We start from the raw sequence: 19,038 nt of genomic DNA, 5'->3' as shown, positions 1-19,038 counted from the left end.
TGCCGGCCGCCGCAACAGGAACAAGCCCCTACCTGCTGGGTGGGCGTGTATTTAACGGTGTGGGAGTAGTCGTAATTATCGATGACATCCAGGTCTTTCACCGCGTCGCCAGGAAGGGGGCTGCTGAACTGCACGTTGAGCGGGGCTTTCCCGGCCCCCTTGGTGTAGACAGTGAAGTGGGTCGGCTTCCCATTTTCCACACCTGGAAAGACATACCGTGCAGTGAGGAGAGGAGACAGGCGAGCGGGAGTGGTTTCACTTTCAGAACCCGTCTGACAGGTTCACCAGCACCAGGCCTACCAACAGCAGGGCCACTGCCATTGCCCCATCAGAGTCACTCAGAACACCTGCTCAGAACACCTGCCGTTGGCGGAGGTAAGTTCCTCAAGGCCCTGGACCAAACCCGCGCAGCTGCCACCGGCCCGTGGAAGGCCTCCGGGACAGCCTCGACCACACGCCATCTCACCTGCTTTGCTGAGCCCCGGGCCTTCCGCCTTCACTTTGCTGGCGTCGTGGGAAGGGTCGACTTTGACTCGGAAAGGGCTGGCGGGGATTTCCTGCAGCAGAGACACAGTCTCAGTAGGAAAGCCCCGAAGCAACTGCCAGAGCTTAGGGTGCCCTGACCTTAGTATCGCTTTTATGTAGTGGGTGGTGAGCAAACTCCTGTCACCACAGATCAAGTCTTCGTACTCCAGCACCAGGTGAGGGCCACATGGACTAGGCCACTCACGAATGCCTGGATCGTTGGTATCACAAACAAATCTGAAAACTCCAAGCTTTTAACACCAAATGTTGGGTACTTGGGATGAAAAAATACCGGCAAGAATGAAACCAAAAACAACAATTGGGGGCCAAGGAGGAAGGAAATATCCTCTAGGGACAGCTGAGAGCTAAGGTCTGGGGAATACAAGAACGTGATCAGAAACAGAGTGATTGTAATTCTTCAAAAAGAACATCACGGACTGTTACAATACAGGCAGAATAGGTTAATTGCATGAAGTCAACTCAAGACCACTCCCTTTAGGCACAGAACATTCTCCTGAGGTTCCTACGTTTACGTAAGGTTAATTTGAATCACCAGAATTTCAAAATTCCCTGTGTTACGGTTCTGTCTGTCCCGTCTTCACTATCACATTCCTGAAACCTCAAATCGCCTCTCCCTATGAGAGTTACAGGGCAGAGGTCAAAGACATAGTTTCAAAGACATTAAAGTAGAACATATCTATAAGTTAATTATGTTTCAACCAAAAACTTGGTATTTTATAACAAACAAGTCTCTTTCCAGAGCCCACTGAATACACTGCCTCACTTTTGTAAGAAAGTGATAAAAATTTAGTTCTCGGTTTTTCCTTCTGGGTTTTAAGGAATCTGAGAGAAAAGTATTGAGCAGAGTTCTCAAGATACCTTCCCTGTCCCTGAAAGAACAAAAAGGAGATATGTACACAGGTAGCCAATAAGAATCCAGGTCCACCAGCCCCCCCCACCCCCTCCCAGGCCCCAACACATACCTGAGACGCAAAGAGCACTTTGATGGTGTATCGCCCAGCGGCAGGAGGCACGTATTTCACAGTAAACGTGTCATTGGCATTGTGAATAATGTCAAAATCCACGTCTTCCTCATCCTCACTTAACACCCGGGCATCACACTTAATGCCAACACTGACATCACCTGGAACAGACCAGCTCATTAGCACCAGCTTACAAGAAATAGCATGTCCTGTGCAATCACTTCCAGCTCAGGCTAACACCCCCCCAAAAATACTGGGAAGTTTCCAGTAAGAAACCTGAGAAAGGGATGGTGGTAAGTCAGGATTTTGGAAAAGGGATGGAGAATTAGCAAAGATATCACCAAGGAACTATTACAGAGGCTCAATAGGTAAACAATTACCTCTTCAGATGGACTACTTCATGGTTCAAAGTTAACTGCCCTGGAAATGTTATAGAAAGGACTTTCTTCCCAAGGAGCAACAGTCACTGGGTCGAGTGAAGCCCTCTCACCTTCCCCGGCCTCAGTGCAGTCCACTGTGAAGTGAGTAGGCTCATTTGCCTTCAGACCACTTCTCTCCACACCCGGTCCAAACACTTTGACCTTCTGGGGATGGCTACCTTGCCCAATGTTGACCTAGAGATGACGTAGAGAAAGTTATGTTCTCCTCCACTTGGACCCAGTAAAACACTGTTGAAAAGTATTGTGAGAAATAGCCCTTCTGGGTGGTCCAGAACATTCTGCCCCTTAGGCCACCTCATCTTTCCGGGCTCACCAAGGATGGGTCCCTTCTGTAAGTCTGCCTTTGGCAATCACGCATGGAGCCCAGACCTGGGGCATGACTGGGTCTTTCCATGCAAGGGCCAGGACTCCACCTCACAACCTACCCTGTAGGGGCTGTGTGGGATGTTCACACCTCCCCAGACCACGGCGATGGTGTGTTTGATGGCCTTAACCGGGGTGTACGAGCAGGTGTATGTGCCGTCCATCCGGCTCTTCATCTGGATGTCAATGGGCTGGCCTTCCCCATCCTGCAAAAGAGCCGAAGCTAGGAACAAAGGCAGCCCTCCCATGGTCTTCATCAAACGGGGCCACTGTGGCCCCCCCCAAGACAACCAAGTCACCACCTGCTTATCCAACAAAACTTCATGGAGCAACTACAATGTGCCATGTTCTCATGATGCAAGGACAACAGGTGACAAAATACTACATGCATTCATTTATTTTGGGTCATTAAGAACAAATGGCCCCAAAACAAAACCATGATCACGCGATGCTTCTTAATTTCTTTTCAATTTCTGCATTGAAGTCCCTTGGCCCAATTCAATTAAATTAGATAAACACATTTTTTAAATCCTTGTTTACAAACTTCCCATCATAGCCTAAGAAGCTTCAGCCACACAGAAAGACATTACAGAGTAATCTGAAACAATCAAGCCTTGTTTCCACAGATTACAAATCATAAAGATGATTTACAAAAAAAAAAAAAAAAACACATCCTGCTTTACATGTTAGTCTCATTTAATCCTCACACACCCCCTGAGATAACATTCTTATCATTCTCAAGTGCGGAGGGAACCGAGGATCAGACGGACTAAGCGACTTGCCATTACACTGGCAGATCTCGTTACCGACCATTACCTGCACAGGTACCCCCCAGAAATGTACCTGAGCAAATATTTTTAAGGGAGCTTTTCCAGCGTCCTTAGGATCCACAGTGAACTCGGCTGGGTTGTTGACGATGCACCCTGATTTCTCCAAGCCCGGCCCGTATGCTTGGACCTGAGGCAAAGAGCCAATAATGATTATTCCTGTGTGATGCCCCGACTAAGCCCCTAGATGAAGACTGGTCACCAGGGAATGGGGGAAGAACAAAAAGACTTGTGTCTCGTTTTACGGTATCCACATAACAGGATGGTTATGGGAAGGAAAATGCTAAAGTAGGCTGTAACTTAAAAATAAATAGTATCATTAATCTCTCATGAGGAAGAAAACTCTAAAACCAGGCCCAAACTAACCCAGGCTTCCTGCCTTATTCTGAGCTGACCTAGAGAACTTCTAGTAAGTGGGGCAGGGACCTCCAGCTACGCCAAGTTTCAATGTTTCTACTTTGAAGGGACTTGGAACCTTTACTACAGAAGACATTCCAACAGTTTGCAGTCCCCAGAGAACAAAGGACTAGCAGTTGGCCAAAGCCGGGTAGCTACCAACCCAAACTGATGTCAGCCCATGAACAGCTGCCCAAGTGGGCCAACAGCAGCACACACGGGGGTGCAGGGCCACCTCCTGTCGCCCGGGCTGGCTCAGACTTGATGCTTCCCAGCCAGGCACTAAGGGTTTCAGAGGAAGCTTTTGAAAACATTGCTCCAATTTAAGAGAAAGGTGACTATAGGGGAAAATAACCTTTATCTATGGAGCATCTTGAACTAACTACAGAAAGTGGAAGACTGAAATATGATGCTCTGGGGTACAAGAAAACAGCAGCTTATGGAGCCCCCTACACGGGCCGGGCACTGAGCGAAAGGCTGTCTTTGTGCCTGCTACCTCCCTGACTCATCCCAGAGGCTCTAGGAAGCAGACATACTGTCACTCCCATCTTACAGAGGAAGATACCAAGAGTCACAGAGGTAAGTGACTTGCTCAGCATTATAAAAATGCTAAGGGGTACTATCAGGATTCAAATTCAAGCCCGTTTCCTGCCTAAAATCTAAATGGTTCCTCTCTGCCCTCTCTCAACATGCTGTTTAAGGCAATTCTTCAGGCATGGGGTAGGAAACGGGGGAGGGGGCATGCCAGGAACCAGGGAAGAGAGGATACAGTGAAGACAAGTTGATTCACCAGATCAGGGTTATAGTCTCCCGTAGCCGGGTGGATGAAGGCCATGTACGGGCTGTCCTTGATGTCTTCATCGTCACACATGATGTGAACGGCGTATTCACCAGGCTCCTTGGGCCAGTATTTGACGTCACACGAACCATCATTCTGGTCATCATACTCTATCTTTGCCTGGGAGGGGCCTTCAATGGCAAACCCTGGGGGATGGGGTAAAAGGGCCTCCCTGGTTACATGGTGGAAAGTACCTATTCTGTATAACTACCAACTCATTCCCTCTGCCCCCCTAAAAGCCAAGTACTGGTCAGAAGATTGAAATCTGTTGGTGTCCCTTTTCCACAAAACCAGGCCCACTGAGTCCTCACTAGAAATGGAAGGGTTGAATTATGTACTTTTTTGTTTTGACATCATCTAACAAGAAGGGTCCAACCAGCAAAGCTTTCTGCTGGCGATATGGTAATATGTGCCAAAAGCCTTAAACCAACACCCACTCTTTGTACTCCTAATTCCATTTCTGGGCTTTTATCTAAAGGAAATTACCAAGGATAAGCATTCAGCATTGTTTTTATAGCAAAACCCTGGAAATAACTGGAGAGCCTAACAATAGCTACATCCATACAATGGAATTCCATGGAAGCCGTGGAAAATGAAGGCATACCCTATATTTATTTGAGGTATAAAGACATAAAGGCCTCCCCAAGATATTTTATGTGGCAAATCAACATGTGCATGTGATATAAGAAAAAAGTATGGAAGGATATACCAAAAAGTTTAATATTATCTCTACACTAAAAGGATTTACCACAATGATTAATATCATCTCTCGAGAAGGAAGAAATAAATGTGATTTCTTATTTTTCCTTTTTGCTTATTGCTATTACCTAAAATGGGAGTCACTCAACTATAGTCCAAGGGACAAACCTGGCCCACTGCCTGTTTTTGTAAATAAAACTTTGCTGGAACACAGCCACACCCATTCATTTACATATTTTCTATGGTTGCTTCCAAGCTACAATGGTAGAGTCAAATAATTGTGACAGAGACCACATGGTCCACCAGTTAAAAATATTTGCTATCTGGCCCTTTATAGACAAGGTCGCACACTCCTGATCTAAAATGATTTTATGTATGTCAGATATGTGTTTAAAATATACTTGGTTATGCAACAAAGAATATATTTACTCCCCAAATTTTAGCAAAATTCATTCGCATAAACTAAGGGTCTATCAACAATATTTACTAAGTGCTTACTATGTTCTGAGCACTGTTTTAGGCACCATGTCCACATAAAACCTCTGCCCTCAAGGTCTAGCAGATGAATGAATGCGGGTGCCAGAGGCAGTGGGCAACCAAAAGGACAGGAGGGAAATAGGACGTGCAATCTACAGCAGGGTACAGAGATGCCCCAGGTGGTCAGGAGGCCAGTAGGCTAAGGGTAGGGAGGCCGGGCAAGGCGGCAAAACCCAGCCTGACACGAAGCCCAGGTGCCCTGTAATCCTCAGCCCTCCAGAAGCTGCTAGTCAGCTGCCAGCACTTACCCAAAGACCCCACTTCAGAGCCAATAGACTCCACGACGAAGTCTGCTGACCGCCCGACAATCCCACCATGGAGGCCAGGGCCCCAGGCACGGACTTTCTGCATGCCTGCTTCAGGGCCAACTTGAACTTCAAAGGGGCTAGAAGGAAAGGAACAGAAGAAGCACTGAAGAAGAGCACTAACTACAGCCATAAACTGTGGTTCCTTTGCACATTCTTTCCACTCACCTGACCCTTTCACCTGGAGTCCCAAACTCCAGTCAAGCCCTTCCTCCACGCAGGTGCCCCCGACAGCCATTGTTATGTCAACAATATAATGTCATGTGGCTGCCTCTGGGAGCTCAGGTGGCCACTGGGTTGGCACTCAAGCCACACCGTCTTGCACTATCCTCCTGATTACTCACCTTTTGTATGCAGGGCTCCCCAGACCGTGAGCCCTGGAAGGTAAGACAGTCCATGCTTCTCTGTATCCTGCTTATGCTACAAGAAAACTAGGCTGAATAGGCTTTATCTCATATATAAATGAACGTGCTTTAACTCTGGTGTGGGAGGTTTTAAAAAAGTGTGCCTAGATACTCAGAACCCTAGAATGCCCACATATTTCTCAAGGCAAATCAAATTTATTCACAGTTCAAAGTTGCCCCCAGGAGAGCTGGAAAATAGGGGGGCAACTGCAACACTCACAAGGCAAAAATGTAGACTGCATCCCTTGGCCCCTGAAAACACTCACGTAGACGGGCTTTAATGTAAACCATAGCAGATTCTGTCCCCCACGGCATTCATGAACAGAGGCATTCATTGAGAAAAGGAATCTTGGTTTATACAAGGGTGAACAGACACACAGCCCATTTGCTCTCCATTACTGCTCCTTCTGACTCCCTGACTCCCACCAGCCCCAAACCGCCAGCATTTGATTTAAAGCAAGTCAGCTAAAACCACAGCAACTTTCTGCTGCTTTTGAGAACAGGCCAAATGTCTGTGCTGTTCTGAAAAAAAAAAAAAGTTTTCAACAAAGCAGATCTCTTTCCCTCCTGCAGCCCGGGAAGCAACCGCCCGTGAGTCTCCCCTGGGCTGAGCACGCCTCCAGAGAAGACGCATGTCCAGCTGGCGCCTCACCTCTTTGGAATGTGGTGTCCCCCCCATGTGATGGCAATGCTGTATCTCCCCGGGGTGCTGGGGTAATACTCGAACGCGTAGACCCCATCCAGAAAGCCTTTCTGCTTCACCAGCTCCTCCAGACCCTCTGTGGGGAGAAAGCACACAATCTTTCCAATGCGATCTTAGGCTCGGAACGAGAATCAAAAGAACGAGAACAGTAAGGCAGCCACGTCCACAAAACATAAGCCACCTAAGAAAACTAAGTGGGCTGCCTCAGAGTGTGGGAACCCCCACCCCAAAACCTGAGAGATTACTCCAAAGCTAAAAACAGGTCCATCTCTGCTTTAAAGTGTGAGGAAGTGAAGGATTTCCCAGCTAATTGGCTTTAAAAATCTCTCTCGGCCACGAGGAAGCCCTGAGGACCTAAACCTCCTAGGTCTATGTAAAGATAAATCCAATCACATCTCAGTATTTCCCAGCAATTGTAGCCACCCTTCTCGGCCCCCCACAAAAACTGGGGAGGGTATGAACCTTTAGGAGTATTTAGCATGAGTTTCAGGTTAAATGTTCGAGCATCTTTTTCAACTAAAGCTGGACAACAAAAGGAAGAAACCCCTCGGATGCTAACTGCAAGAGGACAGGTTTTAGGTGCTATCTTGCAAACGCCAGACCCAGCCATCAGGCAGGAACTTGTTTTATGTTGAGCCCTGAGGTTTGGCCAGGGAAGCCGTTGAGTCAAGCAAGTATCCAAGGTCAGGAAAAAAATGCCTCCCTGGCTCCTGTTGCAACAAGCTGGGAGGGAGGGCAGCCCCACAGCAGCTTGGCTCCAGGTCTGGGCAGTCTAGAACCTTGGCTGCCCTCGGGGCACAGCCTGCCCCAAAGCTTGGTGCTCTGAGATCAAATATTAACTTTCTGGAGCTCAGAACACTCCTGCCCCAGCCTGTTGGGAACACAGAGGCTGAGAGCCATACTGGCACAGGAAGCTCAAGACTCCACAAGGCATGGGAATATGGCCACCAAGGGCTGCTATGCCTGAGACTAGAAGTGCTGGGCTGCTTCTCTGTTCCAGGGAAAAACAAGAACAGGAAAGGCACCCATCCCCACATCTGCTGTCTCCCTCTCCAAAAGAGGGAGGGAGAATGGGTTGCAGGGTGTAACCTGCCCATCCACAAATGGCATTTATCTACAAAGAAAACTTACTCTTAGGGAATTTTATTCTCCTTCTATAAGCACTGATCATAGTAATTAAGTATTTGACATAATTTCATAGTCTATAAAATGTAACCTATAATGGGAAAATCACTACCTTTGGAGACTCTGCTTGAATTCCAGCTCAGAAGCCTACAAGCTGTGTAACTTTGGGCAAGAACCTTCCTCTCTGAGCCTAGGTTTCCTCCGATAAAAAGGGGTGGGGGGGGGCAGCCCACTTCCGGTTATTGTTCAACAGCAACATTTCCCCAATTATCTTAGAGCGCTGCTTTTTCTGCTCCCAGACATCTTAATGAAATGTAAAGCTGTCAAGCCCCCACTGTTCTTGCCCACATCCAGGACAGACATTACTAATCAATCCCTGCTCCCTTCCCCATGGAGCCCAGATAGCCTCAAATCCTTGACACAGCTCTCAGGGATAAAACGATGAACACTGGCTATGCAATGAAATCTGTATGCCATGGCTGCAAAATTAACCAAAACCACACCTGAAATAGGGAAAGAAAGGAACACTTACTAGGACCCCTCACGGTTACGCTGAGCTCCCCACTCCCCGCAGCTTTGGTGTCAACCTTGAAGTCTGCAGTCTCCCGGATACGGACACCTTTGGGCTGCAGGCCTCGGCCACTGGCCCGGCAAGCATTTGGACTGCAGGCTGCAAGCACAGTTTCGACATCAATTCAACCTTTCATTCTTTAGTCAGTCATAAAAGCCAAGGTAACTTGGAGCCATGGGCCAAGAAAATATTTGCTTTGCACAAAGAATATGCAGTAGTGGCCCAAGACCAAGGGTCCCGTTCAGGGAGCACACCAGGCTAGCAAATAAAGACACAACATAACTTTGTCCAGCCACACCACAGAAGGACTCGGGAGAAGTTACTTTGGCAAAGAAAACAGGAGAGCGCGGCGAATCCACGCTGTGCTCCTGGTACTGGCGTTTATCCTTTTCTTTGTGAGGGGGAGTTAAGACCAAGTGCTGGACATTATTCAAACCTCACTGCCATCCTCAAGGGCCCACTAATTGGGAAGACTGGAAAATGCGGTGCTTGAAATTGCCTGTCTGGGTTCCAAACCCTAGGTCAGTCATTTCTAAAAGTCTAAACATTGTTGTCTTCTGCAAGAACAACCAGGCAAAAACAAAACAGCTAAAAAAGAGACCATTCCAGAAGAACTTTTGAAAGGGGGGTGGAAAAAAGAGGACCAGTTCTGCCCCACCTCAGCCAAGGCAGACCAACAATATAGTGCGGTAGGCCCTCAGAGTGTGAGTGGCTACAAAAGCAACAATCAGCAGTAAACACCACACCTGATTTGATTTTCGGGCCTAGTTTAAAAACTTAAAGTGGTAAATCTGAAAATTAAGGACAAAGAAAGCTTCTGATATCTCTGTAGACCTTGAGAGGTCCACAAAACTACTGTTCCATAGTTGTGCCACGGTATCCAGGGGTTGATAAAAGACACCTTTATGCCCTAGGAATTCTTTGCTCAGCATGGGCAACCTTTTCATTAAGGAAATGGGAGATCAGTGTGTGAAGTGTCATGTTGTTCAAGTGGCTTTTCCTTTCCAAATCTGACACTGCATATTTGACAGCCCTCTATACACAACGGATCGCAGACTTGAGAAGACAAGACTCTCTACTCCACAGAAGGAAGGTCATTCCTCCTCTGGCTCTCCCTCCCTGCAATGTCCTCAGCTGGCTATTTGGCAAAAACTGCTTCCAAAAGAGTCAAACATGCACTCTTGGAGTTAGAAATGATTTTAGATGGTTTATGGATGTATATATGTTCATGGTTGTACTTTAAGGCAAATGACATTGGTTTTCCATTGTGAGATTGATATAAAGTTTCCTTTACTATAAAATCATTTAAATCCAGGAGGGGATGTTAGCAAATCAAAAGAAAAAGTCAGCTGAGCAAGATAGCTCCTGTCTGTAATCCCAGCTACTCCGGAGGCTGAGGCAGGAGGATCACTTGAGGGCAGGAGTTTGAGGCTGCAGTGAGCTATCATCGCACCACTGCACTCCAGGCTGGGCAACAGAGGGGGACCCTGTCTCTAAAAAAAAAAAGGAAAGAAAGAAATAAAATGTCTATCAATTAATTAAATAGTATAAGTGATAGATGGGACGGATATGCCAGAAATGAAAAAAATAGTCCATGAGTGAGGGAAGGTTGGAACACACTAGTAGAATTAGGAACGCTGTTTAAAAGTCTTTCTTGCCTCATGTCAAAAAGTTTTGCTAATGAATACATTGGGATTTTTTGTTTGTTTTTTCTTTGTCATGGGGAGAAAAGTTGGTCATACCAGAAATAAGTCACAGCAGGATGACAGGACTTCCTCGGCAGGTTTTAATGTGTCTTAAAACACTCATGGAAATTCTGAACAAGTGCAATAGTCTCAACATCAAAAGGGTAACTGCTCAGTTCATATAAACACTAAATGAGGCGGAAGAGTTTGAAGGGCACTGCCAGCTTCTCCACCACCTAGCAAAGCCCTAGATGTGTTGAAATGCAATTAGAGCGTGGGTCTGGGGTCTGGCTGGACAAGTTGTAGTAACACCCGCACAGGAATTTCCTAAAGTCACAAAGAACACAAGCACAGTTGACATTCACAAGCAGCACAAAGAACTGGCAAAAAAATAAAAAATAAAAAAGTCCCACCCAACCAGCCCTTACCAAGTAAGAGGCCTCTGGCCCAGTGGTCTCAACTAGGAAGCCAACAGCTTCGGGTTCCGGGCTGGCCCAGAGGTGGGATTCGAAAGAGGAAGCCAAGTCTGCAGACACAGATTCGCAGGACAGAACGAGGAAAGGCAAGTATCGGTTAGAAAAGGAAGCACAGTTGGAAAACAAAACAAAGAAAAAAGGCAACGAAGTGAGAAAGAGAGAGTCTAACATTAGAGGAAAATGCACGCTCCTGGCTGCAGAGAGAGTTCAGCAGAGCGGTTAAGGGCAAGGTCAACAGAGACCACAGTTCCAGCCCCACTGACATGTCATGGCACTGAGACCTTATATTATCTAAGCCTCAGTGTCTCCACTCCATAGTGGAGATGATAATAGCACCTGCAGCACATAGGCTGGCATGATGATTCGATGTATATTAGTTGTGCCAAGTGCCTGGCAGCCAGGGTAGGCCGAGCTGTGGAGGCTGCAGGATCCGTGCTGCTACTAACATCAGTCATGGCGCCAACTCCTCCAAGCACCTCAGCCCCGCATCTCTCCGTGAGCATGACTCTCCTGTATGTGTGTTTTGGGGAGGATTAAATGTGTTAATACAGGCAAAGCATTTGGGTTTCTGCATGGCTTATAGAAGATACTAGCATTACTATCTTGAGGACAAAGTAAGCCAGTTTCTGCTGAAGTGTGGCCCTGGCAGAAAGGGGACAGGTGCGAGCTCAGTGTTGGGGCCCAGCTGTTTTCCTGGCCCCAGTGCCCAGCTGTGCACAGTCAGCCTCCGTGCCAGAAACAGACGTAGTCAGCCCATCCAGCGCTCACCTTCCCCAACCTGCACAAGGAAGGGGCTCTTGGGAATGGTGTCCCCAGCAAACGAGACCTTGACCACATGGGGGCCAGGCTGCATGGGTTTGTACACACATCGATGCACTTGGTTTCCTTTGTCCTCCACGAGCAACTCCACGGTGTTCTTCCCCTGGGGATCTTCGACCTCAATGCCAATGTCACCCACGCCGGCTCCTAGGAGAGAAGGAGCATTCCGTGAGCCCAAGTCACCCTCGGAAAGCTCGCTGCTACTGAGCGCAAAAGGCAAACAGAAGGAGACAGGGAGGCACTCGGGAAGGTCCGCACCAGTACATTGACTATTTTCTTGGGTAGTTAGGGTTATGGTTAACTTTTCCTTTTTTCACATTTTTTATTTTCTAAATTTTCTACATTGAAAACAGAGCCAACAATTCAAAAAGTATGTTTTATTCAGTCTTTTTTTTAAAATCCCCACAGGATCTTGCATAGAACTAGGTCTAGTAGATGATTCCTAAAACTTAGTTTCTTCGGAACATTTAGTCAAATCAGAAATATGTACAGAAACTGATTAATCAATCAAAGTCAAGGCTGAGTATTTTAGAGAGGAAAAGCTGGTTTTGGAAAAAAAAAAAAACCTAAAAATACAACTAACACAGAAAGTTATTTTTGTCATTGTTTGTTCAATTTAAAAGATAAAAGGCCAGGCATCCCAAGCCTTCACAGTTCTGAGGATTATATTTCAGCCTTTGGAAGAAAGCCCAACTGTCTGATCCACAGAGGAGAGGCACATTACCTGCTGTGTAGATGTCAAAGTAGGTGGGCTTATTGGCGATGTTCCCTACAGCTTCCAATCCTGGGCCTTTTGCAGTGACTTTACTGGCATCTCCTTGGGCCTTGTCAACATTCACTTCAAATGGACTCTTGGAGATGTGCTGTCCTGCAAAGAGGACTGTGACCTATAGGTGAAAGACAGGTGAGATGTACACAATTGCTTCTCTGCCCAGCAAGACCACATCAAGCGATATAAGCCTGAACACACACACAAAGGTGGCTGGAACCAGGAGCCCTGGAACCAAGTCAAGTGGCCTGAATGGGACTCCTGCCTGGCCCCTTCAGCCACACAGATGGGTCTGGGACATCATGCCCTTAGCAAAATAAAAATGCTTATATCAGATACGCTTAGCCTCTCTAGGAGGAAATGAACAAACACTTATATTTGAATCTCCAGACACTGGGTCCTTTCAGTGAGTTGCAGAAGGGGCCACTATCCCCCCAGAATAAAATGTGCAATACCAGGATTTCAAACCCAAAGTGAAAGTGTTTTTCAAAGAACCAAGATCATTCTTAGAAACATGGATTTGAAACAAAGTACAATGATTTCCATCCAAAATTTGAGTCACAGTTGTCATCTTTGAAATTTTTCAGGAGAAATTGGGTTGGGTTTCATGTGAACCCATACTTGACTGGAATGAATTAATTACATCATAAATGCTCCCTTCAAGAGCATTTATTCCTAATTCTTTTCTCCAAATTTATAATGTTCTAAGAGTATAAGAGAAATCTAAGGCCATTGTTCCAGGTGAATTCACTAAAGCCCAAGGTCGTGAGTACGGTCCGTGTCTCAAAGTCAGGGCATGGTACATGGGGACTGGCCGTTACATACTGTTGAGGGCTTTCTTCCAATGAAGGGCACACTCTTGGGTCACCCCATTCGCCTGCAATACAGGCTTTCCTCGCCCCCTGCCCTACAGGCCACCAGAACATCTCAAACAGAACTCAAACTATTGCCAAAACACGGCCTGGGGCTCCACCCCCATCAGTTCTCCAGGTGCTGAGAGGGCTGTTTCCCTCCACCACAGCCAGCTGGACTGCTCCATACTCAGGCTTCAATGCTAACAGGCCCTCCAGAGCGCCTCCAAGGGGATACCTAAGGAAGCACTAAGGACAGAGTCCATAGTTCAGTCACTACAGCACCTACACTCCTGGCATGTAGCTGCAACCATTAGTTTACCTAGATGGAGGTGGAAAAGTCGTACGACGTTGCAAAGAACCCATCCGTGGAAATGAACTAATAGAAATGTATTAGCTAAGTCAAGTCTGATTCGTAGGGATTCCAAATTTTCTACAATGAGCATAGATACTTTTATAATCAGAAAGGAAAATCAGAAGTTAATTTAAGAAAAAAATACTCTACTTCCAAAGATCTTTCTTCTACATATATTGAAACAAGCCCAAAGAATAGTTCAAGCCACGGCCATGATGCTTCTTACTTTGTGCAACCCAGTGACCTTGGGCAGATACTCCACAGAGTATGTCTTGTTCTTGTCACTGTCAGGGGTCACTTGTGCCTAGGAGGGAAGATGGGTGACAGTTAGAGAAGGTGCTGGGAATGAGTAAGGAGTGTGCTATGCCAGCCAAGGCCCCACAGTGAGCTGCCAGGTCAGGAACCCTAAAGGTGCTGGCTGTGTATTTCCTATCCCACCACCCTTATAGAGCACCCCAGGAGAGAAGTACCATGAAACCACAGAAACAAAACCAGGCAGCACGAACGTATAACAGAGTCAGGACTCTCCACTGTCTCAGGACTGTTACTCTCTAGATAAGAGAGAATATGGAAGCAAGTAACATAAACCTTTATTGGCACAGTAGTTACTGAGAGCTTATGAAATGCCGGGCCTGGTGTTGGGGACCAAAAATTAAACAATGTGCAAGTCAGGCAAAATCCCTGCCCCAGTGGGGGAAACAGACAATATGTTAGTAAACTTAGCATTTCAGATTATGCTAAGCGACACGAACAAAATATGGTCCTAAGAGAATAAGCGAACAGAGAGAACAGCACGTGCAAAGGCCCTAAGGGAGGAACCGAAGAACGGTCCATGTGGGAAGAAAGTAGGGCGGGAATCATCTTGTTATTCTGGCTACCAGTACCTAGAACCTCAACTAACAAGGCCTTCGCTACATCCAAAGTTTCCTCTATTCCGTTAAACACTGTGTCCTTGGGAATCAATTTCTATTATATTTCAAGGCACAGCTCTCGGGTGGGTTACTGTAACTGCTGTAAGCCTCAGTATATCCTTTTGGTTAAAAACAGTTTTGGTTGTGAGCTGTAATGGGGAAAATGGAGGCACAGTCCCTGGCCCCGTTACAGCCCCAAAGCCCCCAGAGCCCCATGGGATGCTGGACAGCAGAGGCAGCGTCCTCCAGAATACCTCCTCTTTGTTCCCTTCTGGGTCCTCGACAAACACCATCACGTCTCCTTGCCCGGCGCTGATGGTGTCCACAGTGAACTTGGCTGGCTGCTTCACCATGTTTCCAGTGGGCTCGATTCCTGTCATGGGTTTACGGGGACAGATGCTGTAAGCTGGGCAAGGCCATGGCACCAGTCATCACCTGCTGACTCTTTCAGGGAACAGAGAGATGGGACCCAGCCCTGCAGATCCCATGTGGGAGACAGGGACGAACTGCCGTGACAAGGACAATCACACAGGTTGAAAGCCTTAGCTTTGTCTATGTTATCTAAGCAACATCCAATTCTGAAATATTCAGAGCTTGTTGGTCAAGAATCTATACAATTGTGAAAAATACTATGGTCAGTAACTAGCAGAGGGGCTCACCTCGAGGGAAATAACACAGGGGGAGGAGGAAGGCTCATTTTTCATTAAACAACATTTTGTGTTGCTTGAAATTTTTAAAAATTACACTCATTATTTTTTTTAAATGAAACTTATTTTAAGATGTTTGAGCAAATTCATTTGAGGATTCATATGGAGGTGTAAGAAATGCCCTTTACCCGGTTTCCCCAATGGTAACATTGTGCAAAACTAAGACACAAGTATCACAACCAGGGTGCTGACACTGATACAGTTAATATACAGAACGTTTCCATCACCTCAGGGAGCCCTCACGTTGGCTTTCATAGCCTCACCTACTTCCCTCTGAGCCACTTTCTTCTTACTCCTGACAACCCCTAATCTCTTTTCCATCTCTGTAATTTTATAATTTCCATCACGTTATATCAATGAATCATGCATTATAGAACCCTTTGGGATTGGCCTTTTTCACTACACACAATTCTCTGTAGTTTCATCCAGGTTGTTGCTTATATCAATGGTTTGTTCCTTTTTATTGCTGAATAATATCCCACGGTGTGGACGTACCACAGTTTGTTTGGACATTCACCCACTGAAGGACACCTGGGTTGTTTCTACCCGTCTATTACTGATAAAGCTGCTATAAACGTTTGTATGTAGGTTTGTGCGTGAATGTAAGTATGAAACTATATACAGGTCTCTGCCCCTGGTTCCTGACACAGAGTTCCTAAACCCCTCGTATTCTCCTAGATGAAAGGAGCCTGTTGTTCTAATGAGGTGACTCCCAGTGGGCTCCTAGATAGCTTTATCATGGGGCTGGTCACCAGGAAGACCGTGTCACGATTAGAAGCTTAACTTTCAGTCCACTCTCCACCCTCCAGGGAGGGGAGAGAAGCTAGAGATTGAGTTCAATCAATCATGTCTATGTGATTCAGTCTCCACAAAAATCCCTAAAGTATGGGGTTCAGGGAGCTTCTGGGTTGGTGAACACATCCATGTGTCAAGGGGGTGGCCTACCTCAACTTTGTAGGGACAGAAACTCCAGTGCCCTTCTGAACTTGGCCTGGCACACCTCTTCAGAATATCCTTTATCATACGTTTGGCACATAACTGGCGAAGGTAAGTGTTTCCCTGAGTTCTGTGAGCCATTCTGGCAAATGACCTGCCATGAGGAGGGGGCGATGGGAACCTCTGATTTGTGGCCAACTTGCACGGAAGCTGTGGGCTGCCTAAGGACCCACCACTTGTGGTTGGCACCTGAAGTGGGGGGCGGTTTTGTGAAACTGCGTTCTCAAACTGTAGGGTCTACGCTAACTCCAGGTACACGCTGTCAGAATTCAATGGAATTACAGGATATCCACTTGGCGTTCAAGAGAATTGAAGAATTGGTCAGCGTGAGGAAAAAAATCATAGACCAGAAGTGAAGTAGTTGAGAGTAGTAGTTGAGCAGAGCAGAAAAGATTTTTTTCCTTTAGTTGTGAGTGAGAATACTAAAGGAAAACTTGTGGTCTTCCTGTACAATAAGTTTTTATTCCTCTGGGATAAATGCCAAGGAGTTCAATTGCTGGATCATATGGCTGTTGCATGCATTGTTTGTTTGTTTGTTTTAAAGAAACTACCAAACTGTGCTCCAGAGTAGTTGTACCATTTTACATTCCCACCAGCAACGTATGAGTCACCCAGATCCATCTTCTCTGCATCCTTTTTATTTTAGCAATCCTGATAATGTGTATTGATTTTAGTTTGCATTTCTCTCATGGCTAATGACACTGAACAACTTTTCATATGCTTCTTTGGCATTTGTGCATCCTCTTCCATGAAACTGTTCATGTCTCTTGCCCATCATTTGCCCATTTTCTAACTGAGTTGTTTTGTTGTTTGGTTGTTTTTTAAATATTGAACTTTGAGAGTTTCTTCCATGTTCTAGATACTAGTATTTTGTTGGATATGTGGTTTGCAAATATTTTCTCCTAATCTTTCAGCTTGTCTATTCATCCTTTTAACCGCAAAAAGTTTTAAAGTGTTTTTTAAGGTAAAATTCAGCACCCCAGACCCTGTCTCAGCAACATTTTAAGTTCTATTTGAACTGTCCGGCTGTCAGGGCTGTAGGGTGGGGGCTGAGAGAGCCTGTCTTACAGGAGAGTGGGATGACCCCGGAGTGTGTCTTTCATTGGAAAAAGCCCTCAACAGCATAAAAAGGCCAATCACCACTCCCTCACTGACTCACCAGGAAAGGGCTAGGCTGCCCTTTCCTGGTCTTTTGGCTAGAAAGACCAGGCTTTCATTGGCACTTTCTGTGTTTGTGCCCACAGGTTGTCAGCTTCTTCAGCTCCAAGTCTGAGATACATGAGGCAAAAGTAAACTCAAGGAACTAACTACTGTGTCATTCACTGGGTCCCAGGGTCCCTAGCTGGTCTGCCTTGTTCTCTTTCAGAGTCTCCTTATGTCTGTCTTATACCTCATACCCAGGGATTTTAGTTGGACTTAGCAGGAAGAATTAGGAAAAGTACTTCCATTCCATATTGCCAGAAGCAGTTCAAATTTATTTATATTTATATTTATTTATTTATGAATGAATGAATGAGATGGGGGACTCACTCTGTTGCCCAGGCTAGAGTGCAGTGGCATAATCATAGCTCACTACAGCCTTAAACTCCTGGGCTCAAGCAATCCTCCTGCCTTAGCCTCCTGAGTAGCTGGGACTACAGGTGCGCACCACCACACCCAGCTAATTTTTTTCATTTGCTCAGAGATGAGGTCTCACTATGTTGCCCAGGCTGGACTCAAATCCCTGGCCTTAAGGGATCCTCCTCCAGCTGCAGCCTCCCAGCCTCCCAGGTAGCTGGGATTACGGGTATAAGCCACCATGCCCAGCTTACTACTTTTTGAAAAAGCTTTTTATTACAGAGAATTCCAAACCAAGACAGATGTGGAAAGAACTGTACAATGAATCCCACATACTTGTCATGCAGCCTCAACAACTATGAATTCACCGCTGGTCTTATTTCACCTTCACTCCCACCTTTTCCCTCCTCCTGTATTATTTTGGCCAAATCCTAGACCTCACACTTCTCATTCATAAACATTCACTATGTATCTTTAAAAGACATTTTTAGAATACCCACAATATCAATATCACTTCAAAAATTTAAAAATGATTCCTTAATATCATCGAATATCCAGTGTTTAAATTTCCAATTATCTTACAAATTTCATGAAGTTTATTTTTTTTAAAAAAGGGTCTTGTTCTGTCACCCAGGCTGGAGTGCAGTAGTGCAATCATAGCTCACTGCACCCTTCCAACTCCTGGGCTCAAGTAATCCTTCTGCCTCAGCCTTCCAAGTAGCTGGAACCTCAGGCATACACCACCATGCCTCAGTAATTTTTCCTATGTTTTGTAGAGTTAGGATCTTACTATGTTGTCCAGGCTGGTGTCGAACTCCTGGCCTCAAGCTATACTCCTGCCTCAGCCTCCCAAAGTGCTGGGATCACAGGTGTTTCATGAATTTTTTAACAGTCAGTTTGAATAAGATCCAAGTTAGGGTCACATATTACAAATGGTTGCTAAGTCTCTTAAGTCTCATTCAATCTCTACATGTCTCTCCATCTCTCCTTTTTCCTTGCCATCAACCTGTTAAAGACACTGGGTCAAAATGGTGGTAGACTGTTATACAAAAAGATAACCTTCTCATACTGCTAAGTCAGAAATTCAAAGTGAAGGCCAGGCGCGGTGGTTCACGCCTATAACCCCAGCATTTTGGGAGTTTGTGGTGAGAGGATCACTTGAGGGTACAAGATCAGCCTGGGCAATACAGCAAGAC

At 46.0% G+C, this 19,038-nt stretch overlaps 1 protein-coding gene across 7 annotated transcripts in view; it reads right to left on the bottom strand.

The window, feature by feature from the left end:
• FLNB (filamin B, beta) overlaps positions 1-19,038 on the bottom strand; it is a 137,606-nt gene that overhangs the window by 52,599 nt on the left and 65,969 nt on the right. For all 7 annotated transcript variants that reach the window (XM_012665408.1, XM_012665415.1, XM_012665422.1 and 4 more), the window contains exons 5-18: positions 14,837-14,955; positions 13,898-13,975; positions 12,421-12,583; positions 11,646-11,843; positions 8,678-8,815; positions 6,970-7,096; positions 5,857-5,993; positions 4,325-4,518; positions 3,155-3,268; positions 2,374-2,517; positions 1,999-2,122; positions 1,509-1,669; positions 467-557; positions 33-202 (exon numbers count right to left, since the gene is read on the bottom strand). In XM_012665408.1, the coding sequence (XP_012520862.1) occupies positions 33-202; positions 467-557; positions 1,509-1,669; positions 1,999-2,122; positions 2,374-2,517; positions 3,155-3,268; positions 4,325-4,518; positions 5,857-5,993; positions 6,970-7,096; positions 8,678-8,815; positions 11,646-11,843; positions 12,421-12,583; positions 13,898-13,975; positions 14,837-14,955 (1,958 nt within the window). The remainder of the gene's footprint in view (positions 1-32; positions 203-466; positions 558-1,508; positions 1,670-1,998; positions 2,123-2,373; positions 2,518-3,154; positions 3,269-4,324; positions 4,519-5,856; positions 5,994-6,969; positions 7,097-8,677; positions 8,816-11,645; positions 11,844-12,420; positions 12,584-13,897; positions 13,976-14,836; positions 14,956-19,038) is intronic.

Source organism: Propithecus coquereli, unplaced genomic scaffold, assembly GCF_000956105.1.
Source record: "Propithecus coquereli isolate 6110/MARCELLA unplaced genomic scaffold, Pcoq_1.0 Scaffold1, whole genome shotgun sequence".
Lineage (NCBI taxonomy): Eukaryota > Metazoa > Chordata > Mammalia > Primates > Indriidae > Propithecus > Propithecus coquereli.
The sequence above is the reverse complement of the archived record's forward strand: the minus strand, read 5'-3'. Positions and strand labels throughout refer to the sequence as shown.